We start from the raw sequence: 19818 nt of genomic DNA on the forward strand, positions 1-19818 counted from the left end.
CCGCTGCGTGATTCCAGCACGATAGTCTCAAGACCGTCCAAGACACCAGGTCTGGAAGCCGAGCAGCAGCAAGGTTAACGTTAGTTGTGTAACGTCGTTGCTGCTAATCAGAGCCGATCCTTTTCTTTTGTTTCCTTTCGGATATTAAGGTATAGTAGAGTCGTACAAGGAAATATCTGGTCGACTATTGACCATGCAGTGGCATCTCTCGAATAAGACGGGAGGCGCCGCTGTTTCAACGGGAAGAGGAAAAAGAGGGAAAAGGCAAACAAGAGAAGCGTTCGAGGCCAAAGTGTGTGGACGCCGTGAAACAAATACTAGATGTGTTACTTGTACGACGGTCAACGAAGATGGCTCGATTGTTTTAATGGAGAGGTTCTGCTGTAGCTTGTTGCCGTGAGACTGGTGCGTTCCTGACCATGAGAATGGGCCAGAGGTGTGTGGAATGTCGTATCCTATGCGGACGATGGCGGGATCTGTCTTCAGCCCAAGGCGCATGCCAAGCTGGCTCACAATGTCTCTGTGTGATGAGGATGATGGATACTCTACCTCGGACTCGATTGCAACGTCCAAGTAATGACGAGATGTAAAAAGGGTAGATATCGGAAGCGAAGAGAGGCAAATAGGAGAGAGAGATGGAGAGAAGAGGCGAAAGAGAGGGAGAGAGATGGCGAGCAAACCGTGGCGAACCTGCTACCGGGCCGAGTGCCTCTCGTCGAGGATACGGCAGAGGCATGAGAGGCCAGAGCCATCTCATTCGAAAACAGGAGGATTGATGCCTCGCCTGACTTCATGGTTACCTACTCTGTGACTGAATCTGGCCGAGTTCTGCTCGTTCCGGCCAAAGATGTGATGCTGTTCAGAAGCGATTGGTGAGAATGGGGTCTGGCGTTTTTGGAGATCTAAGACAAGACCGTCAACCGAGAGGGAACTAGAGCCGCTTCGGGAGCTCACGGCGGATTTTCCGCGCTCGGCGTAGGTAGACAGCAGGACTGCTGTGATTACTAGGTAATGCTCGGAATTCTCAGAGTGGCCCATTGTAGACAATCACATTGTTTGTTCGTCCGTCCGTCGGTAGCGTCAGTGGTGGTGGGTGATGTGGTTGAGAGCCACAGGAGCCTCGGTATGCAGGCAAGGCAAGAAAACACATAGCTAAGGTGATTTGACTAGCATTAGACTCCCGTCATCTCAGATTCCGCGCCCGCAAGAACGACGACGGTTGAGATGACAACATCCGCCTGGCCCTATTCTTCGCGGGTCCTCCGAAAGAGGGAGAGATTTGCTCCCGCTCTTAGTAGCTTTTTCCCTCCCTACCAACCTTACTTATTAGATGCCTAGCAGAAGCTCTCTCCGCTAGCTGCCGCCCAGGTCTAGGATGACTTGCAGCCTCCGTACGAAAGCGTTGCCGGTGGGTCATAGCTATGTGTGTCGTATCTGTGTGTGTTTGTGTGTGTGTGCGCGGGAGGTCAGTCAGACGCAATAAGGTGCGAGACGGTTCGAGAGAGCTGAGGTCCATCTTGACCAAATCCGTCCAAGCTTCCCCAACTCCCCAGTAGGAGGCGTTCAATGTAGCCGAACCGTTGCTGGCTGTGGACTACCTACTTGTTGTGGCGGGCACTCTCCTTCGGCCGCCTCTTTCAACCTGCTGTGGTGCCTCTTTGGGAATATCACCGCCACAGCCCGGAAACGAATTGAGAAGAGGTGGACGGTGAGTCGGAGGTCCTCATCCCGAGGGGGTGTGTGCATCAGTCTACTCTGTCGGTCGGTCTGTGAGAGGAGTGAGGAGTTGTTGTCAAATAGCACACTAGCAGAGTTAGACCGCAACTAAAGACGGGAAGGGAATGCGAGAGATCTACGCAACAGTTGGCGCGGTTTTCCCCCGGGGGAGCCGTCGCGGTTGGTCAGCCGTCATCCCGTCTAGTTCCAAGACACACACCCTACAAAGAGCCTAGACCCTTGAACTCAATCTCACCGTTCCCACGGAGCTTTGACAGTTTTCTTATTTCCGATCTCTGCTTCTTGTTCGGATCCGGTTACTACTCGCCCTTGACCAGGACGGCCCGTGACAGTTGAAGCTATCCCAACCTGTCTTCCCGAACAAGACAAGCAGTCTGAAGACTACAGATACCCTCACACACGACCGCACCCGGAACAGTGGCGCTGGGCGAGGCCAGGTATTGGATTCTCTGGGCAGAAGGCATCACGATCGCAGTCACAAAGACCTTGGCAAGTTCGCATTCAGCTGCTCTCTCGAGCAAACCCCCTCATACTGTTCCTTTGCAGCTCGATGAGGGCTTTGTGAGAGTTGCGTCTGTTCCGGCCGTGACACTCTCGAGAGGCCCTCGGGAAGGCGTCTTTCCAGTCCCCAAGAGGGTTGGAGGAACAAGAGAGTTGACGCCCTGTTGGACATGACGTTCCGGAGATGGATGTTAGATGTCGACAAACGGCTTGGCGGCCGGGGGTGAAGGAGGTACGGGAGGCATACGATGTCGGTCCATCTTCAGATCAAGATGTCCTGATATAGACTTTGTCCGCATTCCTTCTTCAGCCCGGGATTCTTGCTACTCTTGGACCCTGAATTCAACCGCGACAACCTTGAACCATCCAACATCAGCTCATATCAGCTCACATCTCGCCTCTTACGCCTCTTACAGAAATGTTGCAACTCATCTTTGCATTCGCTGCCGTTGCGGCTGGCGCAAGGGTCTACCGCAGACAAGAAGATTGCTCCTCCACCACAACGTTAGATGCCCTCACCGTTACAAGGGTTGAGCCAATCTCGATCTATATCCTCCCTCAACAACTTGCACCTACAGGGACCAACAACGATCCCTTCACCGCAGTCTACACAACAGTCTACCCTACCTTCTGCCCAGAGTGCTCCCAGGGTCTGAGGCCAGAGACTTACACCATCACCCAGACCTGCACCGGCATCACAGGATGCCAGCCATCAGGCAGTGTCCTTCCTCCGGGCTTCACTACAACCCAAGCCACCTGCACCGACTGCCCAACACCCTTCAGTGCCATCCTCACTGTTCCTCAGGCGACTGATGCCGTCGTCACTTCAACCTTCCTCGAGACCGTCACCGAGGCTGGCTTGACCACGACGCGCACCATCGTCCAGACCTGCGCGAGCGAGCCTTGCTTGGCGCAAATCACCAATGTCCCAGGACGTGTCTCTACTTTCGATGGGGGCCTCTTCGCCGAGCCGGTTACACAAACAGCCACAGTGTCGGTCTCAGTCACCGTAACCGACAAGTCAACTGCAACCGTCACTGCCGATGCTGATCCATCCTTCCGTCCTGGCAACTTCAACAGCGGTGCCGGACACGTCGTCTCTTCAGACAAGTCTCTTGTTCTTTGCGTCAGCGCATTTGTTCTTTTGATGATCATGTCTTCATGAGCGAGCGGGTGGAGCGAGCGGGAACTATGTGTGTTTGGGCCACAGATTGTGGATGATGTTGATGGCCATTAAGACTCATGAACTCTTAGCCTGCGGATTGCTTCATGTTGCTTCTATTACTTCTAAGGACAATACTTGATACCACTTGTTTTCAATACGAGCCTTTGAGGGCTTTTACTTTCATTTCCTTGTATAATCTTACTTCAGTCCAGTATATACTTCATCATATTACTTCTCTATCCATCAGAGGATCTTCAATATTTGTTGCATCTAGTAGATAGATATCCACATACCTTAATCAACAAAGTCTGAGAACTCATTTTTCCAAATCCAGCTCGATTAAAAAATCACTTGCTACACATGTTCATCACGAATATTCCGCGCATTCTTCGTTTTCCTTCACTACTTTGCCGTAGTCGAAGATGAATCATTGTGCCAATGCCACTAATGATGCTGTGTAACTATCACCATTCTACATCCGACTTACGAAAAGACCGCTTTTTGAAAGGTGCTAGATCCCGCAATATTAGAGTGCGGGTAGCAATCAGACCATGAGGGTCCCCCCTGATATTAGTCACATTTTGAGGTTACACGCAAATTCCAGGGCTCGAATGTCCAGTGCCTCGTCTGGAAGTGTTGTTCCTCTTTTTGGAAAAAATAAGAGTGATCTGCGTCCCCTAGCCATGTTTCTTATTGTCAAAAGAAATATGCGTCGTTGGGTCTCGTCTGCATGTCATTTTCTGGGCGATCATTCCATCACGGCCCTGTCCATCGGGTCTCGATGTGACGACAAACCCCTGTGACCCCCCTTGACCACCCCCCCAGGAACCATCCCGAGATCATGGACATGGGCACATCTGAATCCAAGAGTGAGGTTTGACCTCATCTTCGGCTCTGGATCTGCACAGCTGAACAATCTGGAGTTCTTGGAAATGTCTGCATTCGTTGAACTTTTAAAGCCCTCTTGGACCCTGCTGACTGGATGTCGCGGCGGCTGGAACTAGGACTGCTGATCATATGCGATTCCGTCTGGTCTATTCTAAATTCTATCTTTACTTGACCCTCTCTTGCGGGGCCGTCTCCTCCTTCTCCCGCGGGACCCCGACCATAGCCAAGTAGGCTATTATCTCACAGTTTTAATTTTGTTTACCGGCCCGTACTCACGGGCGAACCCTCGGCTCGCGTATGATCTGATGATGTGTCTGGATTGGCGGGAGGTCCAAATTCCGCGCAAGCCACGGATGTCACTAGCCCATTTCTCCTCATTCCAACGACAAAGGCAGCGCTACGCAAACTCTCTGCCCACCCGTTGCTACCAGGCTGACCAGCACTAAGATCTGCAAATCTCCTCCCGTTGCGTCTGTGCGTGATGCAAGTTGGCTTCTCTCTCTCCCTCTGTCTGCTTGTAGCCAACCGGGTGGGATGCGAGATGTGATGTGATGTGACTTGAAACTGTCGCCCCCCAGTGGTGGCAGAATTGTGGCATAGATGGTGTATGCCACCCCTCAACGTCGACGCAGAGACGATACGCCCTCGGTAACTCGGACACCTCTCGTCAATGGCTTCGTGTAAATCTTTTCTCATTTTTCCTCATTTTCGAATGTGCGCCGTGACATCACTTTTGCTCCATTCGTGAAAAACCCCTCCGTCGAGGCCCCAGTCATGCGGATGATGTCGGTGCCGCAGCCTTCATCACCTGCTCCAACCACCAAACGTGAATGCGGACATCGTCGGTGAGCTCAGGGTGGAAACTCGTGGCAAATATGTTCCGCTGCCTCACAGCAACAATGTCGCCGACAGAGTCGTCCGCCGTGCTCTGGCTGACGCCCTCAGCGGCCTTGGTCTTTCGCCCCGGAAGAACGGCAAGGACCTCGACAGCCGAGGAGGCTGGCTTGTCGCTCTTCTCGCCTGCCGCCTCGGTGGAGAGGATCTCCTCAACAATTGGGGCGCGGATGAAGACGCCAGGGTAAGGGGACGACGCCGTTTTCGTGTGGCCGTCGCCCTGCGTCAGGAAGGGCAGGTCTAGGTCCGCGACGAAACTCTCGATTTGTCGACCAAAGTGGTTGCGGTGGACGCGGACGCCCAGACCGCCGATGAGCTCTTGGCCGCCCTTCTTGGTGGCATTTGCCTCATCAGCGAGGAGGATGGCGCCGGCGCAGGTTCCCCAGACTGGCTTACGGTCGACTCTAAAGATGAGAATAAGAATTAGATGTTGTCTCACCGCGAAACTCTCCAAACCTCTAAAGTATTCGCGCAAAGTGAGTGAGATGAGAAAACGAGTGAAAACCACAGAGGATGGTGTGGAATTCTCTCAATTTCGCACATGACATCATGAAAGCAAACTCGGATCTTTTTTCGCGGGTGAGAGTTGAGTGAGGTGGCTTACTTGACGAATTCCTTGAGCGGTTCCATCAACCCGGACTGCGCCGCGATAAAAGAGATGGTTGTGCTTTCTCCGCCTGGAATGATGAGAGCATCGCAGCTCCGGAGCTCTGCCTCGGTGCGGACCTCGATAGCAATGATTTCGGGTCTCGGGCTTGGCACCGAAGACTCGGCCGTAGCGAGGTAGACGGCGGCCTTCCGTACGAGCTGGACATGCTCATGAAAGCCGCCTTGAAGAGCCAGAACGCCAATCGTGAGAGGAGACATTTTGAAAAGTGTGTTGTAAAGTTCAACGCTCTGAGGCTGGTGGCGTTCAGCAGGGTTCCTGAGGATGATGGGTAGTAATAGAGTCGCAAAGGATTCCGAAAGTTGTGTTTGAGTCATTTACACAGACTCTGAACGAATGAAGTCGGACACCACGCCCCGGACCGGCGAAGAGCAGCAAAAGATCGTAGGCTATGCGCGCAAGATAATTAGGAGAACGGGGATTTGGGGGTTGCTTCGTCGGCCTTGGCGATAACAGCTTCGTTGAAGACCCTTGCTAGCTAAAGTAAGGTACTTTATGTCGCCCGTACTGCAGTAATCGGCGGTTTAGTCAGTGAGGTTGGCTGGCAGCCCATGTAACGGTGGGCTTAGCAGTAGTTCGCCGCCGACTCGCTCCGCTGTAGGTAGTCCACAGGTTGTAGACCAGGAATGTCCCGTCTGCTTTGGGCGCAAAGGGCGTAAAGGGCGCGGGACTGTTCGATGTCAAGACGCGAGATCCATGCAAATGGTGTTATACTACTTCGTAGTTGATGTCAATGACGGGCGGAGCAACGGGACAGGGAAAGGCGTCCGTCAGATGGAGGCACGGATGATGGGACTGCAGCGGCGGCGGCGAGAGAAGATTCCATGCATACGGAGCTTGTTCCAGCTTGACTCTGCAGCTCGGGCGGAACAAGATGGGGCGATCTGGGTGTTGTCCCGCGCGGAACAGACTCGAAGGGAGCGGCAGGGCGGGTGTGTTGGAAGGGGGGCCGAGGGGCATCGCTCGGATCTACATCCGATGACAACCGCTCTGCTCTCCGCCCGCCCTTCAGTCTTTGGTAACTCTCGCCGCAGTTCGGAGCATGTGTAAGGTCGGTAGAAACTTGTCACCAATTGTGGAGGAAGCATTTGGCTCAGCCGGGTTGCGAGCTACCAGGGTGAGATGCACATTGGTATTACGATTACATACACTATATGCGCGCATTGTCAGAGTGACCCATGATCAAGAGAATATGTCGGGCCACGATCCTTCCACAACACGAACACGTCCCACAGCACGAAACCCTCATCTTTCTCCTTTTCGGGCAATACCAAGTGCAAGGGAAGCGTGTCAAGAGTCCAGACATCTACGTAGAGCTGTATCCCGCCACCCGTTCAAACACCGGTGCGTGGGACTGGGCCGCTCTCCGCACCCGCCACGGTCTACGACTTTGCGCGGGGGGATACTTCGATGACACTGCCATTCCATTAAGGTTGGCCATGTACCGGGTCCCGGAGTAACCGTATCTTGCCTTTCCGAGATCGGGCCCTGGCCCGTCGTAACCCCTCCATGCTCGCTGCTGGTGCCCGCAACCCATCCATCTAACAGAGTCGCAGTCTACGCAGTAGGTTCACCGTATTCATGACTATCTGCAGACTTGCTGGGTGGTAGGCTCGGCCCTAGGGGTACCCTACGGCCAAGTGTCGCCGCCGACTCAGTCGCGGACCACGCGCTGCTTTGCTCGGCTCACCTAGGCGGAGGGGTTTTGTGTACCACCACCGTTCAGTCTTGTTCTCCAAGCAGATGGAAGCGATCCGCGGGAAAGACGGGATGACTCGGTACAGCAGAAGTGTAAAAATTTTCTCTCTCTCTCTCTCTCTTCGTCCAATCTTGGATCCCTCGCTGGACATGCCGTGTCATCATCGAAGTTGTTGTCTGCCGCCATATACATATTTGCCCCCCCCTCCCATTCACATCTCACACTTGAGACCCCTTTTCCCCGGATTTCATGACATACAACCAGACCCATCGTGAAGCGGAGCATCTTGAATCTTCGTTAACCATTTTGAGGCCCTCCTTTCTCTCTGATTGATTGAAAAAAGATACCCCTCACTCCCAGAGCCGTTCTATTCCCGTCTCTTTCACTCAGACCTTCTGTACCATCCCACCTCACAACCTCTTCGACTCACTATTATCGCTCATCTCATAGCGATTCAGCCTTCTCAAAGATACCCCCGAAAAGTCTCTATTCAACTCATATCACAATGACCAACAGCGACGCAACCAAGCCTAACGGCACCAACGGCGATGCCAAGAACACGTTCGCCGTCAAGGCCGGACTCGCCCAGATGCTCAAGGGAGGTGTCATCATGGATGTGACCGACGCCGCCCAGGCCCGCATCGCCGAGGAGGCCGGCGCCTGCGCCGTTATGGCCCTGGAGCGCGTCCCGGCAGACATCCGCAAGGACGGCGGCGTCGCCCGCATGTCCGACCCTGCCGTCATCAGGGAGATCCAGAACGCCGTCACCATCCCCGTCATGGCCAAGGCCCGCATCGGTCACTTTGTCGAGTGCCAGATCCTCGAGGCCCTCGGCGTCGACTACATTGATGAGAGCGAGGTCCTCACCCCGGCCGACAAGGTCTACCACGTCGAGAAGGCCGACTTCAAGGCCCCCTTCGTCTGCGGCTGCCGCAACCTGGGCGAGGCCCTGCGCAGAATTGCAGAGGGCGCCGCCATGATCCGCACAAAGGGCGAGGCCGGCACCGGCGACGTCGTCGAGGCCGTCACCCACGTCAAGCAGGTCACCAGAGACATTGCGCGCGCCAAGGGCGTTCTCGCGACCGAGGGCATCCTGGGCATCCGCGCCCTGGCGAGAGAGCTAGAGGTGGACCCTACGCTCCTCCAGCAGACGGCCGAGCTCGGCCGTCTCCCCGTCGTCAACTTTGCCGCCGGCGGTGTCGCCACACCCGCAGACGCGGCGCTGATGATGCAGCTCGGCTGCGACGGTGTCTTTGTCGGCAGCGGCATCTTCAAGTCGGGCGACCCGGCCAAACGCGCCAAGGCCATCGTGAGAGCGACGACGCACTACAAGGACGCCAAGGTCCTCGCCGAGTGCAGTGAGGGACTTGGTGAGGCCATGGTCGGCATCAACTGCGACAGCTTGAAGACTGAGGAGAAGCTGGCCACGCGCGGATGGTAAGCAAAGGTTTTGGGGGATGTTAAGAGCTTTAGACTACAGGGAGGCAGCGTGTGTGTGAGATCTGGGATGTTCATATGGGTTCATGACTCTGCGATATGAAAAGCAGTTTATTTTTTTGTCAACCAAGATATGGAGGCATTGTGGCCGCATCAGCTAGCGAAGCCGAGGGAGTCCTTCTTCTACGGAGCATATGGAAAAAATTGGGCATAATAAAGTCTACCTCATTTGAGGCTGAAGCTTTGGTCATTCATTCATTCATTCATTCATTCTCTTCTTGGTGATGTCTCAGAGTGACTCGCTGTAATTCCTTGAGCAACAAGCACGCACCCATCCCGGGTTTGTAGCACACCACCCTCATGACTCTGGTTTAAACTTTCCTGACACATTCTATGCAGACAAGGAATTATTCTAGAACTTTTCAATCGTGAAAGATCGCACAACCTCTACCAACTCTTCGCGACAAAGGGCTTGGCATTCATAGTAGCACCACTTCAAGGCGGACCTCGAAGATGGCGGCGGACATAGCTCAGTTGGGAGAGCGTCAGACTGAAGTGGGTTCTGAACCCTAGAAACTTCATTCAATCAATCTGAAGGTCGTGTGTTCAATCCACACTGGCCGCAACTTCACCTTTTGGCCGAGGTGTATGTACTCACCTCATTTTGTGGTTATCTTTTGTTGCAAGAGGTCTACTGCGATCAAAGTCTTTTTCACGTGATGTATCATTGAAAATTGGACATAGAGCCTTTATTTTAGTCATTTGTTGTTGTCGGCTCATAAGAACACGACGTACGTAGGTTGTGTTTCTTGCTTATTAGTGAACAGCAGGCACTCGGCACGAATCTTGTTCATCAAGGCTCTCTCTCTCTATCACACTCATAATGAATGAGGCATTGATCACACTCGTGATGAGAACTAGTCTGAAAAATGCACAGTTCTTGAGACAAGTATACTACTTGCAGTGGATAGATGATGTATGAGTACTGCTTCACCTTCATGTTTACACTTACCTTATGGATCACTCATTCATCTGCCTATGCACTCAGTAGATTCTTCAGCTGTCATTTGCGCTAATTCCTCGCCACGCCAACCAGATTCCTCAAAAGTCTGTTAATTTGGCTCTTGAGTTGAAGTCATGTTGACCAAAATACCTTAAGCTTGTCCATCTTGACCACAGATCGGCGATGTTAGCCTGCTGTTTTGTCGTAGAGGCCATCTAGAAGACATCCACCGACGTTAAGTCTCTCATACAGTGTCGCCCGGTGACGTTTCTCAGGCTTTCGAATTGGACCGTCACGAAGATGAAGCAAGCCAAATAGCGCCCAGCATCTTGGCACGGCGATTCTGTACGGTTGATATTGAATTGGACTCGTTGACTAAACCACACGAGTTGAACGTGGCCTGGAGCTTTTTTCCCACGCAGTGAAGTTGCGAAAGGGAGCACGTGTAGTCTTTGACCGCAACGAGGGGTAATAAAAACCAGCTCACGAGATTCCATTTAGGAACCACAAGCCTCAGCTTTTCATACAGAGGTGTGTCCTCAGACGAGGCCTCTCCATCGGACGATTCCAGCACACATCACAGATCGAAGAAGCTGCAGCGAATAGGCCAAGCCCTCTCCCATAGCGGCGTTGCACCGTCTCTAACAAGTACATGGCGCGAGAAAAGACGAGATAACGCCTTTCCCGTCAACATGGCTGTGGGACGCCCTGGCTAATAACTAACAACTGTCGACCAAGCCCAAGCCCTCCTCAAATCCATTTGGAATCTTGGGAGGGGGTGGAGTCTGCTCATCTGGGGCTGAGAACAAAGACATTGAGAGAAGAAAAAAGTGCTCAGGAATGGCCAGGAATGGGTTGATGGCGTGGAGTGAGCACACTTATTTAGTTCCCGAAGGCTTAAAAAGGCTCAAAAGGCTTATTAATTCCTCGGGATCACCGGTCTTCTTTGAAGACCATCAAGTCCGGTCTGAAGTCCGGCTACCACGCTTGGTAAACAAGTGGAATAGTAAGTTTCTGTTCTGTTCTGTCCTGTCCTGTAAAGCCTTCCCATCCTCTTGCTCTCCTAGAGAGAAAATCGCAAGGTGCGTATTGTCTGCTTATAATGTCTCAGCCAACATCGAGATGCTCAGAATAGCACGTCTATTGGTTTGGAAATGTTGGAGCTTTTGGTGCTTTTGAAATCTTGATTACATTTGTGAATCAGGAGCGCCGTGCGCCTTTTCCATGATTCCAATCCTGATGAGGATTTCGCTATACGTAGTGTTATGTTTACAGATATGCTACAGTGTCTTGTACAAGCAGCCTCGCCTCTCTCTCAGGCCTTGGCGGCAATCATCCATCATCAGCTGACTATACACCGGGAGTCCTAGTATCGTGCACTACCCCTGTGCTCTCTGAGACTATGGCGGACCCTTCGCGCGTAACGCGCCACTCTTGATTTGACATCGAGATTGTAGCCCGGCATGGTGCCAACAGCCTGGGAGAACACCCCCAGCTTGCCGCCACGGAAAGAGTCTAGGGCCAGCTCAATGGTATCGATGAGGCGCAGCGTCTGCATGTCGTAGAAGAGACCCGCGAACTGCATCTCGTCCAACACGGCGAGCACAGCCTGGGTATCACCGTGGCGGTACCAGAGTATAGAGGCCAGCTCGTTGTAGAATGGCGTAGAGACGCCGAGGACATACGAGGCTAGGCCGAGCTCCTTAACACGAGGGAGGACGTTCAACGCCAGTGGGGAGGAGTGCGCAAATGACTGGTCAAGGGTCTTGAGGCCCTGCAGGAGGTGCATCGAGTACAGCGGACCATGCGAGTCCATGCTGAGGGCGTCTGGCTGGGCCTTTTTGGACGACTTCTTGTGCAACGAGGGCTTGGCCTTCTTTTCCGGATCCGGCTGGCGCTGCTTGTCTTCAGAGATACCCAGCCTTGCGACCATGGAGAAGACGTCGCGTTCCAAAACGTTCCAGACCTCAACGTCGGTGTTGCAGTGGTCCAGAAGGGCCTGTAGGCGCACAGCTTCTTGGGCGCGGGCGTCCCTCCGCGCAGCTTCGAGCTTTGCGGCTTCCTCCAGGTCTGATTCGAGTTCCTCTTCCGGCTTGAAGGAGATGCGCGACGAGGTCAGCTGGTCGCCTTGAACCTGGCGCATTCCAAGCGCGACCTCAGCCGCGCGGCGCAGAGCAGGGGGGTATTTTCGCAGGATGGCATCGCGAGATCCGGACTCGGGTTCGGGTTCGACTTGCGAGGAGGAGGCAGCATCCGGGGTAGCTGCGTGTGGCGGAACCTGGCCGCCGCGCTTCGCAATATCGTCAAAGATTGCACGGAAAACTTGTCTCTCGGTCGGGGTAATAGTGGACTTTCTCTCGCCGTCTGGGCCGCTGGGGGTATCGGTTCGCTCGTGGGCAGGGCCGTCCCATTCGAAGGGGATGCTCTGCTCGCCGCGGCTTCGGGGGTGGGCGTGGAGCCGGCCTGCGGTTGTCGAGAGGGATCGAACAGAGACTGATGCCCTGAGGATTGTCCTCGTTTGGTAGAGGAAGGGCGTCAATGTTGTAGCCATTGTCTGTGTGTGTGTGTGTGTGTGTGTGTGTGTGTGTGTGTGTGTGTGTGTGTCTGTGTGTGTGTGTGTTGTACGGTTGGAAGCACAAGCTGTGCACTTCACTTTGCGATGATCAAAAAGTTGCGAATCTGCAGATGCAACAAAATTTCCGTCCAAAAATCCAACAGGGGAAGCTCGGGCCATGCAGGGACCACTGGGGGATGCTGTGCTGTTAGCTGACGTAATAGACATTAAACCCCCTGTAACCGCCGGGGAGCTCAACGCGTTGCGACGCGCTTTCAGTTAGGCAGGTTCGCCTCCACCGCGCTCCTTCTGTCGTGATTTATCTTACTCCTTCTGAATTGCCTCTTTTTTTTTCTTTTTTTTTTCCGCGGATATTTCCAACTTTCTCTTGTGGCCTCACAAATTCCACTCCTGGGTCTGGGCTACTGTTGCGACAGATCAAAACAAAGATTGGCATTTCAATTGCGTTCCTGAGGTTGCAATTCTCGCAGTAAGTCACAAACTCCCTCTTCATCACCACTTCAACCTGCTCAACTCTGTCGTGAACAGCCCGCTACCGACGAGTACGAACGCTGCCCAGCGCAAACATAAGCACAGCCTGATACATATTTGCAAATTGACTTTATTCCAAGACTTCCGAATACACAACTCATTCTCCGGGTCGACCACCGTCAGATTGCATACATTTACCTCTTCCTGTTCATACCCATCCGGCAAACCGCATTATGGCTCGCACAAAGGTCAAGGCCGAGGAGGAGCAGGGGATGAGTGCATTCGAGAAGATGCGCCTTGCAAATATTGCCAAGAACAAGACCATGCTGGATGACTTGGCCAAGGCTTCGAATAAGATCATGCCCCCCAAGCCCAAACCAGCACCAAAGTCCCGATCCACCCCCGTGAAGAAAGAGCCTGTTGCCTCGACTGGCCCGGTCCGTCGAAGTGCTCGTGTTGCAGGCTTCGATGCCGACAACGAAACCCTTAAGCGCAAGTACGAAGTCGAGGTTGAAGAAAAGGCCGCGCAGGAAAAAGCCAAGAAGACGAGAATTGGTGGCAACCTTAGTTTGGGAGACATCGCCGTCGACGGCAAGAAGTTCAACAACGGGATCACCGGCCTAAGTGCACTGGTCCCTCGAGGTGCCCAGCCCGGTGTACCGACCTTCACGGACGAAGACGTGGAAAACACGTCCGATAAGGACCTGAAGGAGTTGCGCAAGAAGATGGGCAAGCTCGAGCTGTACGAGAAGTGGAGTCCCCAGGGTACGTCAAATAACCTATGTTCGTCGTTAGCTGTAGTTGCTCATCTAACCTATTCCCAGATATCAAAATATGTCCGTTGCGCATATATGCGGCCACCTTTCACCCTACCGAGGACAAACCCCTGGTATTCGCCGGCGATAAGGAAGGCGCTCTAGGTGTTTTCGACGCCTCTCAGGATGGCCCCCCCGAGAACGACGACGAGGACGAGGACGCCTGGTTTGACCCTAAGATTGGCGCCTACAAAATCCATACCAGAACAATCACAACCATTATCGTTTCTCCCTTCGAGCAGCAAAAGGTCTACACATCCTCATACGACTCTACTGTCCGTGTGCTTGACCTGGAAAAAGACGTATGTTTGCCCGTCTGGGAGCCTGAGGACAAGAATGAGGATATCCCCTTGTCCGCCATCGACATCCCCCTTACAGACAAGAACATCATTTACTTTTCTACACTCAATGGCGCCGTTGGAAAGGTCGATATCCGCGACCCCAAGTCTACGGAGATGTGGCAGTTATCCGACAACAAGATTGGAGGTTTCTCATTGAACCCGCGCGAGCCGCACCTTCTTACTACCGCATCTCTCGACAGAACGGTCAAGATCTGGGACTTGCGGAAGATCACCGGCAAGGGTGATATGCGACACCCTGCCATGCTCTACGAGCACAATTCTCGGCTTTCAGTCTCTCACGCGTCCTGGAGCCCTGGTGGGCAGATCGCCACATCGTCCTACGATGATACCATCAAGATCTATGACTGGGCGGACCGTACCGACTGGGACAAGAGCACCGAGATGGAGCCCAAGCATATCGTGAAGCACAACAATCAAACTGGCCGATGGGTGACCATCCTCAAGCCCCAGTGGCAAAAGCGCCCGAAGGACGGCATTCAGAAGTTCGTCATCGGTAATATGAACCGTTTCGTCGACGTGTACGCCGCAAATGGCGAGCAACTTGCGCAGTTGGGCGGAGACGGCATCTCGGCTGTCCCAGCTGTCGCTCACTTCCATCCGACGATGGACTGGGTGGCTGGTGGTACAGCAAGTGGAAAGCTGTGCTTGTGGCAGTAAGCCTGGAAATACAGGTACTATACCACTGAGTTTTCGTGTATATTGGATTGTCTTCCTGGCAATAGGAGGAGGGAAGGAATTGGCATGTCATTTTGCGCGGCGTTGGTGGATAGGAGGTCATTACTGCGGTGACTGATGCTTCAGGCCGTCAACTTTATCAAATGGTTCTGGAGGATTCTGGAAGCTAGGATACTTGAGGTTGTTTACAATCCAGTCTGTATGCAGACGCCACCAGCTCTGTGTGTTTACAGTGGTCATCATAGTCTTGGACGCTGTTATGCGGCTTTGATACTGTCTACAGTCTCTCGGCCAGGCGTTGCTTGGACAACAAGAAGCATTTTTGAAAAGAATTGGAGGAAAGAACTTTTGATTACATTGCTTTGACTGATACGTGACCGTTTGCCGTCGAACATACTGCCATGAAGGCGCATACCCGCACCAATTTCTTTTAACCCAGGAGTGAAAGCAAGGGTACCTGTATTCAATTGCCTTTAGAGACACAAGGAAACAAACAGCGGAAGAGTAAAACAATAAGTAAACCATCAGCTAGGTGAATTGCTGAGTAGGAGAAGCTGTCTTGAGTGGAAGATGACCACTATTCCAAGCAGAGTCCCTGGTCACTACCTACCAGGGAAGGTGATGGCCACTAAGATACAAAGAAGAGAGGTATCATGAGTTCCACAGCATGCCCAAAGGATTTGAGACTTGGCCTCTGTCATTCTTCTACCATGGGCACTAGTATGTAGATTCATCGCGTAATATGACAAGTGAACACTCGTGTAGGCAGAGGTCTTCTTCCATTCGCAGTCTTCATCCTATATCCTCTTATCAAAGCTCGGAAGTCTTGATACTGGATTTATTGAAATGAAGAAGAACCTCGGAGCCTGGTTGAGGCTAAAGAAGTGAGTGAACCGGCCAGCCTATGACTTTCCACTGCGTAAGTGGCTATTTATGAAGCCTTACAGTGGTGAACAGGAGTATGGGCCATCGCTGGTATCTGGCTTTCGTCATTTTCATGTAGTTTATAATTATTTCTTTGAATAATATTGCACTACAACAAATTCTTCCTTAGTCGAACAGGTTTTAGGCGGTGGTTGGTGTTGTACTGATTTTTCCCACGTAATTCATGTCATTTTTGATCCTGAGAATATGTCGAGGGAAAAGTGTCAAGTAGGTAAGCACCATCACAAAATCTTGCACAAGTATAAATATTTGATAATGTCTATATATAACTACTCATTAAGGCACATAAAACGGCTCTCCTTGATTGAAGGGTTGTATTGTTGATTATCTCCATGCTGCTGAGGACTCAGTCGCGCGATTAAACCACCCGGTAAGCATCATAGATGACCGTAGCTCCTAACCGAGCACCACTACCAACCCACATGGCAGTGTTAACAATATCCTTGTATCTCTCATCTCCCGTCTCCATCTTGACATTCAACCGGAAGCTATACTCGGAGGGCTTGACATCATTCGCCCTAGCCGGATCAAATAACCTCTCCATGACCTCCCTCGGCCCAGTCCGCCAGCCCGTCGTCTTCACAGTAATGTACGCTGGCGTCTCATCATCCGTCTTGAGCAGATACGACGTCTCGACGGCGGTGCTGAGGGTTTCGTTGACGACAATCTGGCTATCCTGCCCGCCGGCAACGACGGTGCCGGTGCCCCACTTGGCCGAGAAGGCGCCCCCGGAAAAGGAAATCCAGTTCCGCTGGCCGAACGGGCCGACGCCGACGGGGATGAGCGGGTTGAGGTCAACGACGATGCGGAAGTCGAGGTCGAGGGTTGGGACAGGGAGGGGAAAGGCGGCGGATGTGCGGTTTGCTGGGAGATTACTCTCGTTGAAGGGGGGATTTTGTTGCGACGAGGGACTGGGTGAAGTTAGTGTTTGAAAGCTCATGTTTATGCGAGCCTTGAGATTCTTCATCAATAGATTGAAAGAAAAAGGCAGTCACCTACGCCAAACAGGCTAAGAAGGTGAGCAAGGTGAGCAGTGCGTGAGGGGATCTGAGATACCTCATGCTGGGCTAGATCTCGAAGTAAGAATACGCTTGGTGGTGGTCCGTGGTTTCCTCAATTGAAGGCAAGCCCAAATTTGCAGCGATGAATGAAAGCCTGAGACGGAGAATAGACACTCAGTGAGCAGAGGAAATGTGAGATGATGTCAAGAAACGGATTGAGTTCTATATACTGCGCAACGTCGTCACTTCCCGTCTCCCCCTCTCGCGCGGGTGTTGATGCCCCGCCCCCGCAGTAGTATTCGGCGATGGTGACCGGCATTTCGGGTCCGGATCTCGGCTTCAGTCAAGCTCTGCGATCGCGCACCTTGGTGTCGTTGCCAGTCCAAGCCGGACTCCTGCTAGTCATTTCCATGGGTCGTTCTTGCATGAGGAGGTTGGAAGCTGTCGAGTCCAGGGCACTGTGGTAAGAAATTATATCTCACCATTCATGAGTGCGCCTTCAATCCATTACTTACATCAACTCAATTGGAACAACCGTTGCTGACAGATTGGAAAAGATAAGAAATGCATCATCAGTCTTAGCGAAGCTTTTCGCAAAAGAATTTCGTGATTTCTGAGTGGTCGGATTTGAACTGAGACATTGAGACACAGTCTGGTATTGTGCAAGAGGAAGGCAGTTGACCTCAGCCCACTGCGTAAGGCTTAGAGACAACTATCACGCAAAGCAAGAGACGACGTATCTAATTCATTACATTACAATAGATGTGCAATTAAATCTCAAAGTGTTCATATGGGTACGGACATTTTCGGTATTCTGTTTTGCACTCGTTCAAACCCGACATCAGTATGATATTCATGTCGCTGGAGCATACTGCGAGTGAGGGCTACAGACCCAGCACAGTATGGCCCATCTGGCTCGAAAACTCTTGTCAGACAATAATAAACAATGAGATTTGACGATGTTGAATGCGCTTGTTGATTTTCCTCAGTCATAGCTTGGGCGGCTCTCAACAAAAGAGGGGACATGATATGGGGCAGATCTGGGATGGCCCCGCGATGCGAATCTTGGTGCTCGGGCAGATGCTCATGCCAGAGAGTGTCGTTTGCGGTTACTCTGGGCTGATGTCATTTTAGGCTTGGTCCCCTCACTCTCACCTCGATTTTGGGTCTGTGAGTGAGTCTGAGCTCAGGTGAGTGACTGACTGTATTTGGCCACTGAATACTAAATATCAACGTGTTTTGAAGGAGAATAATGAGTGGTCTCCATATGCATCTGCTGATGAAGACAATAATGTGTGCCTCGGGTCTGACGGGAGCGAGCGAGGTCAGGCTGGCGGCGCTGGGCCGGAGTGGTCGGCTCACATGGCAATCCATGTCTTTTGTCAAGATCTTGTGATGGGACCCGGATGGGACACTTTGGCGTCATGGGAGTGGCTTATCGATAAGGAAGCTTAAGCAGAGGCCAATGGGAGGGGCGGGATATGTCGGGGATCCACAGGGGACTTGTTTGCAGTCACTTGTACCTTTGTACTTGTGGGTCCCCATAGCGCCTTCCCGGGCATTCCTTCTCATTTCATCTGTTGCCTCTCATCTCTCATCTCATTCTCACCTCTGCGTAAAGAGACCTGAGGAGTGAGAAGAGGAGATAGGACCCAGCATCTCAGTATGGCCAGTCAGAGACTGATTCACTCACTGGTAACTGGGTAAGCAGAGGCAGAAGCAGGCAGGGGACCACTCACACATGGGCCATCACAAGCTTCATGCAATCAGACATTGGAGCGACCAAAGATGAACCCACTCTGTTCAAGACACCGGTCCAATAAAAAAGCACATAGAGAGAAAGTGAGAGGAATGACTGGACCCCTGAGAGAACAACCCACGACACCCATGCATCCCAGGTCCACAAGGTACGGGCATATTGCGGATAGAGAGGAGGAAATGCGCGTACTTTTGGCGCAGCATCGCGTGCAGCTGCGCACAGAACTTGGGGGAGTCCAGCTGCTGCTAAGGTGCTGCTAGTGCACATTTGGAAGACAATGAAGCAAGTGAGACTGTGAGAGAATGAGTCTCTGACTCTCCCAAGACACTCACTCTCATTCTACCTGAAGAGGCCTGGGCTGGCTGCTCCCGGTTATCTCGACTGTCTACTTACCTTATGGATATCTGAGGTGAATGCGACGGAACCGAACTGCCTAACAAACAAACACCTTAGAACTTGGTAGATGGCTGTGAATTGCCGCCTTTCCCCTTGCCATTTGAGCCATCCATCAATTGTATCCCAAGTCAGTCCCCGTCTTTTCCGGGGTTCAGGCGCAGCAATAATAACCTTCATTGAACTGTTTCCTATCTGATCAGCGAGGTGCCTAAACCACTCAGACAATCCGCAGTCCTCATTTCTTTTGCTTTGTACTATGCTATCTACCTTACTCTCTGACCTGCTACCTTACCTTAGCTAGGCGGTAAAGTACCTTGCCTTCTTTGCCTTACCTAACCCTTTTGACTCTTGTCTTTGTGCCACCCTCCTCAACTTCTGTCGTCTCTCTCTTACACAATCCGTTCTTCAAGGTTACCGCCGTGTCTCTGGCTGTCTTTCCGTCTTCATCCCAAACCAACGGCCCAACCCACGGATACCCTTCTTACCTCACCTTGCTTACTTTGCTACCTTGCTTACCTTACTTTACCTTACCTGACCTGGCCATTAACTCTGTACTTTATCGCCTTCAGACTTTGGGCCCGTTCTGCCTCGTTCTCTATTCCGTAACCCTCCCGCAACCTCAAACCTTATCGTCATCGCCCGAATGAACCCGCTGTAGCCACACGACTCTTCCTCCACCCTCCCGCCTTCCTCTCCGCAGTGCGACGCTTCCGCTGCCGCAGCATCGTCTACTTCGCTTTCGCCCTTCCCCGCCTCTCCACCATCCGTGCCGCCCGCACAAAGAGGTTGTCAACAGTCCTACCTCGCCAAGGTAGCTCTCGACCTAAG

The 19818-nt window shown here is 52.4% G+C and overlaps 6 protein-coding genes and 1 non-coding gene across 7 annotated transcripts; 4 read left to right on the forward strand and 3 right to left on the reverse strand.

The window, feature by feature from the left end:
- Positions 1-2656: 2656 nt before the first annotated feature.
- Positions 2657-3403, forward strand: N0V96_009156 (uncharacterized protein; the record flags this gene model as incomplete). The annotated part of the gene is made up of 1 exon (XM_065758559.1): positions 2657-3403. The coding sequence occupies one exon, from the start codon at positions 2657-2659 to the stop codon at positions 3401-3403; it is 747 nt and encodes a 248-aa protein (XP_065612952.1).
- Positions 3404-5063: 1660 nt separating this feature from the next.
- Positions 5064-6052, reverse strand: SNO1 (Senecionine N-oxygenase; the record flags this gene model as incomplete). The annotated part of the gene is made up of 2 exons (XM_053189097.1): positions 5064-5589; positions 5790-6052. 2 exons carry the CDS (start codon positions 6050-6052, stop codon positions 5064-5066), a joined length of 789 nt encoding a protein of 262 aa, XP_053053863.1.
- Positions 6053-8056: 2004 nt separating this feature from the next.
- Positions 8057-8992, forward strand: SNZ1 (Pyridoxal 5'-phosphate synthase subunit snz1; the record flags this gene model as incomplete). Its single annotated transcript, XM_053189098.1, has 1 exon — positions 8057-8992. The coding sequence occupies one exon, from the start codon at positions 8057-8059 to the stop codon at positions 8990-8992; it is 936 nt and encodes a 311-aa protein (XP_053053864.1).
- Positions 8993-9507: 515 nt separating this feature from the next.
- On the forward strand, positions 9508-9613 carry N0V96_009159. Its single transcript has one exon. It is a non-coding gene; the product is annotated as a tRNA-Phe (tRNA).
- A 1744-nt stretch (positions 9614-11357) lies between these two features.
- Positions 11358-12542, reverse strand: N0V96_009160 (uncharacterized protein; the record flags this gene model as incomplete). The annotated part of the gene is made up of 1 exon (XM_053189099.2): positions 11358-12542. The coding sequence occupies one exon, from the start codon at positions 12540-12542 to the stop codon at positions 11358-11360; it is 1185 nt and encodes a 394-aa protein (XP_053053865.2).
- A 728-nt stretch (positions 12543-13270) lies between these two features.
- Positions 13271-14871, forward strand: N0V96_009161 (uncharacterized protein; the record flags this gene model as incomplete). The annotated part of the gene is made up of 2 exons (XM_053189100.1): positions 13271-13802; positions 13862-14871. 2 exons carry the CDS (start codon positions 13271-13273, stop codon positions 14869-14871), a joined length of 1542 nt encoding a protein of 513 aa, XP_053053866.1.
- A 1321-nt stretch (positions 14872-16192) lies between these two features.
- On the reverse strand, positions 16193-16895 carry N0V96_009162 (uncharacterized protein; the record flags this gene model as incomplete). Its single annotated transcript, XM_065758560.1, has 2 exons — positions 16193-16745; positions 16891-16895. The coding sequence occupies 2 exons, from the start codon at positions 16893-16895 to the stop codon at positions 16193-16195; spliced, it is 558 nt and encodes a 185-aa protein (XP_065612953.1).
- Between the last annotated feature and the right edge of the window lie 2923 nt (positions 16896-19818).

This window comes from Colletotrichum fioriniae (assembly GCF_027942845.1).
Source record: "Colletotrichum fioriniae strain IMI 355084 chromosome Unknown scaffold_11, whole genome shotgun sequence".
NCBI lineage: Eukaryota > Fungi > Ascomycota > Sordariomycetes > Glomerellales > Glomerellaceae > Colletotrichum > Colletotrichum fioriniae.